This window comes from Crocuta crocuta, unplaced genomic scaffold, assembly GCF_008692635.1.
Source record: "Crocuta crocuta isolate KB4526 unplaced genomic scaffold, BGI_CrCroc_1.0 scaffold260, whole genome shotgun sequence".
Classification (NCBI taxonomy): Eukaryota; Metazoa; Chordata; class Mammalia; order Carnivora; family Hyaenidae; genus Crocuta; species Crocuta crocuta.
The window spans coordinates 7,711,008-7,717,888 of record NW_027527525.1 but is presented as its reverse complement, the minus strand read 5'-3'; the positions used below and the strand labels follow the sequence as shown (position 1 = coordinate 7,717,888).

At 42.9% G+C, this 6,881-nt stretch overlaps 1 protein-coding gene across 1 annotated transcript in view; it reads left to right on the top strand.

Moving 5' to 3' along the window:
* Positions 1-1,821: 1,821 nt before the first annotated feature.
* Positions 1,822-6,881, top strand: part of DEPTOR (DEP domain containing MTOR interacting protein) — a 93,280-nt gene continuing 88,220 nt past the window's right edge. The window contains exons 1-3 of the mRNA XM_077764857.1: positions 1,822-1,847; positions 4,963-5,141; positions 6,163-6,286. Coding sequence (XP_077620983.1) covers positions 1,822-1,847; positions 4,963-5,141; positions 6,163-6,286 — 329 coding nt within the window. The remainder of the gene's footprint in view (positions 1,848-4,962; positions 5,142-6,162; positions 6,287-6,881) is intronic.

Here is a 6,881-nt window from a genome sequence, read left to right as displayed (position 1 = left end):
CTGAGGTGGGTAAGGGGTGGAAGGCAGTTTTAAATGGAAGGGGATGTTGGACTTGGCAGACAATGTGACCAACGTGTCCAGGAAACATGGTATATTTAAAAGTGTGGCTTTTAGGGGGTGCCTGGCTGGTTCAGTTTGTGGGTGTGTGGCTCTTGATCTCAGGGTTGTGAATCTGAGCCCCGTGTTGGGTATGGAGATTACTTAAAAATGTGGCTTTTAGGCCGTTGCTCAGCATTTTATGAAGCTGTTCTATTCCATGAGAGGCTTAGCTACTCAGTTTTATTTTTCCCTAAGACTTTGAAATACTCCTTAATCTATTCCCTTTTTGGAGATCTCCAATCGTATTAGCGTATTAAAAGTTGTGACAACCAGGGGCATCTGGGTGGCTCAGTGGGTTAAGCATTTGACTTTGGCTCAGGTCATGATCTCATGGCTCATAAGTTTGAGCCTCGCATAGGGCTCTGTGCTGACAGTCTCCTTCTCTCTGCCCCACCTCCGCTCATACTCTGCCTCTGTCTCTCTCTCTCAAATATAAATAAACATTAAAAAAAATTTTTTTTAAATTGTGAAATGTTTTGAGGGGTGAAGTTTAGTTCAAGTAAAAGGAAAATGTTTTTTTGAAAAACACTCAGACACATACAACAGGGATTAAAACTTTGGAAATTGATTACCCTGGAATTGAAAGCATCATTTGTACAAATAGATGGTTACTAAGTTGTGGAGTCAGACTCACTCCTATTAAGTTACTGAGAAGCATCCTTCCCTTTTTGGAAATGGCGTCATTTCTGTTAGTGTCCTTGGATATTTGTTTGTTCAGCAAACATTATGTGCCCACAATGCTATGCAGAACCACTTGGTTATGTGTTTGCAGTGTGAAAATTCTTATCTGTTTATTGTGATACTTTTCCTGGAATGCAGAATTTTTTTTTTTACAATTTTATTTTAGAGAGAGAGCACAAACAGGGAAGGGGCAGAGGGAGAGAGAGAGAAAATCATAAGCAGATTCCACACCCAGCTTGATGTGGGGCTCCATCTCACGACCCTGAGATCATGACATGAGCCGAAGTCAAGAGTCGATGCTCAACAGACTGAGCCACCTTGGTGTCCCTAGAATGTACAATTTTTAATGTTCATTTTTAGAATTCTGTATTTCTGACTATGAAATAAGTCAAAAGATGGTAGGTAGCGCCATTATTGACCCTGGCAACCTGTCTAAAAATATAGTATCTCTTGGATACAGAGTTTTTTCCCTTCCATCATCTGTCTGTTCAGGTTTTAAAACATGGAAATGTACCAGGCCCTGGTGGAGCTGAAGAGGTACTTAGGGTTTCTCCCCTCTGTGCAGGGTGAGAATCGGCAGGATTCGAGAATGCTTGAGAATTAGCACCACTCTCAGAGTTCAAGAAAGGATAGTAACTAAAAGGTTCTATTTTGTAGTATTTAAATTACCTAATAATTTTTTTTTAATTGGAAAGTTTATAGGAGCTAAATCTCATCTCTTGGCTCATAACATATTCCTCCTCCACCAAATTAGATGGTAGCTTGTTCCACGTTTCAATTTCTAAATAAATTGGTCTTCATTATTCTTGGATTCCTGACAGACATCATGTCTAAGAATTAATGTTTCACATTCTGCCACTTTGAGCATGTTAAACAAATTACTCAGTGTCATTGTCACCGAATTAATTAGGATTCATGTAAGACTTGAGCATGCCTGTGTGAACATGTTTTTTTTTTATTAGACTTCGTTTATTTTTTATCAATAATTACAGCTCTACGTTGGTATTGTGGCTTTAGCATTACCTGCGTCATAACGTTGTCATGAGGATTGATGGCCAGTCAAGCAGGTAAAACAGAGCCTAACAGATAGTAAGGGCTCAAATGCTGTTTTTATCTTTATTAATGAACTTTGTAACTGTGTGGTGAAGTAATCATCATGGATATAATTATCCCCATTTTCTCAGGGAAGATGCTGGTGCTCAGAAGTGTGATTGTCTGGAATTGCTAGCAGTGTCAGGACCTGGTGTTCATATTCCTAGTCTCGTGTTTCTGACGCCCTTGTGACTGACATTTTGGGGTTTAGTATCTTGATATATGCATTTGGGGAGCATGCAACATTCAGGCCACAGAAGTTAAGCCAGCATATGTATAATACTAGGCGTATAGTAGGAGCTCAATTAAAATTTTTAGAAATTTATTTATTTTGAGAGAGAGCAAGTGGAGGAGGGGCAGAGAGAGAGGGAGAATCCGAACCAGGGCTGTGCCATCAGCGCAGAGCCCCATGTGGGGCCTAATCTCAAGATCATGACCTGAGCTGAAGTTGGACGTGTAACCGCCTGAGCCACCCAGGTGCCCTGATTGTTTTCTTTCTGTGCAGCCTATAGAAGTTGGGACCCTCATTTCTCTCCTCCTCTCCCTTCTCCCTTCCGATGTCTCAGCCGAGCACTTCAGCTCCAGACTGCTCAGATGCCTCCAGTCTTAATCACTTCCTGGATGTCTTAGCCTAGGGCTGCCAGTACAGAGGATCACAGACTGAGCGGCTTGGCCAGCAGAAATGTACTGGGGCTAGAAATCTGAGATCGAGGTGCTGGCAGGCCTGGCTTTTCTGAAACCTCACTCCTTGGCCACCTTCTCGGTGTGTCTGCATATGACCTTCTCTCTGTACATGAGTGTGTCCTAATCGCCTCTCCTTATAAGGACACTAGTCATATTAGATTCGGGTCACCCTTATGACCTCCTTTTGACAACCTTTTATTTTATTTTAATGTTTATTTGTTTATTTTTGAGAGAGAAGGAGAGAGTGCGCCCGAGCATGAGTGGGGGAGGGGCAGAGAGAGAGGGAGACAGAATCCGAAGCAGGCTCCAGGCTCTGAGCTGATAGCTCGAACTCACAAACTGCGAGATCATGACCTGAGCCAAAGTTGGATGCTTAACTGACTGAGCCACGCAGGTGCCCCTAACTTAATTACCTTTTAAAAGAATCCCCCCAAAGGGAGAGAGGCAAACCATGAGAGACTCTTGAATGCTGACAAAAACTGAGGACTGATGGATGTGGGGGGAGGGGGGGATGGGCATGGAGGAGGGCACTTTGGGGATGAGCACTGAGTGTTATGTGGAAACTAATTTGACAATAAACTATTTGTATAAATAAATAAATAAATAAATAAATAAATAAAAGAATCCCCCAAATACAGTCACATTCTGAAGTACCAGGGGTTAGGGCCTCCACATCTAAATTTTAGGGGATTACACTTTAGCCTGGAACAGTGGTGTAGCAAGAAAGAGATCTAAGGCTCAGAGCCCCAGCCCAGAATACTCCCAACTTATACTCTACCCTCTGGGGTGCCAGAACCCATTAAATTTCATTAGGTGAACTCTGGTAGAAAAGCAGGCAGTAGAGTTTCATCTACTTTCTTCCTTAGGAAGTAGAAGAAAGGAGGTCAGGGCCTGTTCTGTGCCAAGCACAGTGCTGGGTGCTGGTGCTTAATAGACATTATGTTGCCCAGGTGCAACATGACCAAGCATAGGCCGAGCATAACTGCCTCCGTTTTACAGAGGAAGAAAGAGACATCAAGCCACGTGCCAAGTGCATATAGCTGTTCTGCATTACTCATGTGGCAGTTGAGAAAATGAAGTTAGGAGCACAAGACCACGTGGGCAAAGCAGGAAGAAAGCTGATCTTGATCTTCGCCCCATTCAAACCCTCAAGAATTAAAAAGTATATGCAAGGCTGTTGGAGAAGGAAAAACAAATGGAGGAAACTTTTTCTTTTTTAAAGGCAGATGTAAGACTCTTGGAGGGGCGCCTGGGTGGCTTAGTTGGCTGAGCATCCAACTGTGGCTCAGGTCATGATCTCACCACTTGTGAGTTCGAGCCCCACGTCACGCTGTGTGCTGACAGCTCAGAGCCTGAAGCCTGCTTCAGATTCTGTGTCTCCCTCTCTCTCTGCCCCTCCCCCTTCTCAAAATTAAATAAACATTTAAAAAAAGACTCTTTTGGAAAAAAGTCACTGAGTTCTGAAAGGAGTAAGGCAAGGTTCAGTGTCAACCATTTTTCTCCACACTACTCCATCAGCCTGTAAATAAATTGTGTTTGTCCAACAGCTTTAATCTATCTCTCCTGGATTTTTGGTTTATCCCTCCCTGGCTAAAGGCCGCAGGATGTGACAGTTTGGAGGTGGGACTCTGAAGTGAGACCATCAGGTTCAAATCTAATTTTCATCACTTGTTAGCTGTGTAACATGTCACTTAATCTCTCTGGGGCCTCAGTTTTGTCTGCTGTAAAAAAAAAAAAAAAAAAGGGCTGGAAAAAAAAACTTCTGAACTTCTGATGAGGCTGTTGCAGACACTAGTGCATCTATGGGAAGTGCTCAAATAAGCACGTGGAACCTGGTAAGCGTCACGTAAGGATGAGCTGTTGTCCCTATAGAAAGCAGGACAGGCAAAGGCCAGGATCTTTGTGTACTTTCTCACATATGTCTCTAATGTCTGGAAATGCCTAGTGGGCAGGGGACAGGCCCTCATTTGTATCTGTTACGTACGTGATCAATGCAGATGTGGTGGACCTTGCGCACTCTGTGATGAAGAGGAAGAACCTGGTTTCCGCAAGTATCTAGAGTTTTTGTTTACCGTTTGGTGGAAGCCATAAGCCCACTGGTGGAGGAATTAAGACAAGGCAGTGAGGCAGAGCAGGGTGAGAAAGCTTTTCTCAGTCCCCGGGTGGCAGGAGAGCTGTAGCTTGTCCATGGTTGTTTTCCTTCCCATCTGTTCGCAGCATCTCTAGATCTGGGAGTGCAATCATTTTCTGGGGCCTCTGGGCCCTGGCAGCGTAGAATCCCATCCAGGGATGTGAATGGCACTCTCACGCATTTACAGCTTCCACTTGTTACTGAGCTCTGAAAGCAGCTTACTGATTTGTGTTGTCATTAAAATTCCTAAAGTGATTGCCAAACTTTCTTTCCAGGCTCAGGCTGCATGAAGAAAAGGTTATTAAAGATAGGCGACATCATCTCAAAACCTACCCAAACTGCTTTGTTGCGAAAGAACTGATTGACTGGCTGATTGAGCACAAAGAGGCTTCTGACAGAGAAACAGCAATCAAACTTATGCAGAAGTTAGCAGACCGGGGCATCATTCATCATGGTGAGTGAGGTGGCCACTGACAGTCAAGGTAACTTGGGAGGTCGCCAAGGGCCACGTCTTCTATTCCAGATATGAACCTACCCATGTAAGAGATAAAACACTTTGCCTCCTGAGCACCTCTCCCCAGTGACACTCCCTTTTTTCCTCCAAGAGGCATTTGGGTTTATTTCCATTTACTTCTTCATACGTTTTTCTTTCTGTAGTGCCTCTCTTAGCAAAGTATCATATTGTTGTTAGTGCTTTGAATCGTTATAAAAATGCATGATTATTCATTTACAGCACGATCAAGATGCTGTTTGTGAGATTCACCCATGTTTGGTCATTTTCACTGCTACGTGTGTCTTATATAATTATGCCTTTGTAACTTTCCCCATTGTCCTGCTGATGGACAGTGAAGGGGTCTCCACGTTTTTGCTGTTACTCTCAATGGCTCCGTGAACATTCATGAACATGTTTCCTTGAAATCTCTGAAACTGACCAAGACCTTTCACATGCTGTTGCTCTCTTGGGCTGGAATGCCTTTTCTCTTCGCTTTTGCCCATTTTCTATCCATTCTTCAGGTCTCCAGCTACATGCAAGCTCTTCAGAGAAGTGTCCATTCCTTGTAGTGAGGTGACTGGGGTTCTTTGGTCTCTCACTTCAGTATCTCCTCATCTCTTTCATTGCCCTGTCGTACCATATTTTAATTACATGTTGATGTTGCTCTTTATCTCACTGGATTTCACATTCTTTGAGGCTGATACCTCCCCCAGGGTGCTCAAGAAGAGTTTGTGGAATGAATGATGAATTGAATTTTGTGACCCTTTTACTGGATAATGAAGTGATGGCAATGGTGATGATGATAGTACTCACTCTATTCCAGGTACTGTGTTAAATACATGTATGAAATCATAGAGGAGTGTGCTTAAAAATTTAGGTAGTGAAACAAGTCTTAATTAGCATCTCACTACATAGGAGGAATTAAAGGATATATATATATTTTTTTTCTTATTGGTCTCTCTCTCTGTATATTGTGTTTCAGTGTGTGATGAACATAAGGAGTTCAAGGATGTCAAACTCTTCTACCGCTTTCGGAAGGATGATGGCACCTTCCCGCTGGACAATGAAGTGAAGGCCTTCATGAGAGGACAGAGGCTGTACGAGAAGTATGTTGCACGTGGAATCCCCCACTATGATCTTAACTTGTGGAAAGAAGCAGGGCTATTTCAGGCTTTTATCATTCTGACTTCAGCCTGGTTCTTCACGCGGGATGGTTACATAACTGTTCCCTTTAATATGGGAAAACTCCATCACTCATTTGCTTTTCTCTTTGCCAGGAATGAAGTCGATTTTGTAAGATTCTTAAGAATTTATTTAAATAGAAAATATTTAAATACTTATTTTCTACGTGTAAGTCGATTTGACAAAACTCTAGACATTAAAAAAAATTTTTTTTGAGCTTGTCGTTTGCCCTCAAATAATGCAGTCGCCTATTTTCTCTTTTGAATACCATTGTATAATTTGGAGGTTTGGTTTTGTCAATGGCTGGAGAAGCAGTGTCAAGTGCAGGGGAAGTTGAAGTTCAGGTCAGGAGGTGAGTTGTGAGAGGACTTCAAAAGGCAGGGTGGTCTAAGAGGAATAATCTCTCAGCTCTTTAAAGAGGGGAACACATCGTAGTCCGGGAGTATCAGAGGCTGGGTCTCAGGTCTCCCCCGTGGTCCGTGTCTGAGCGGATATGCTATTCCTGTGGTCCGTTTCCAT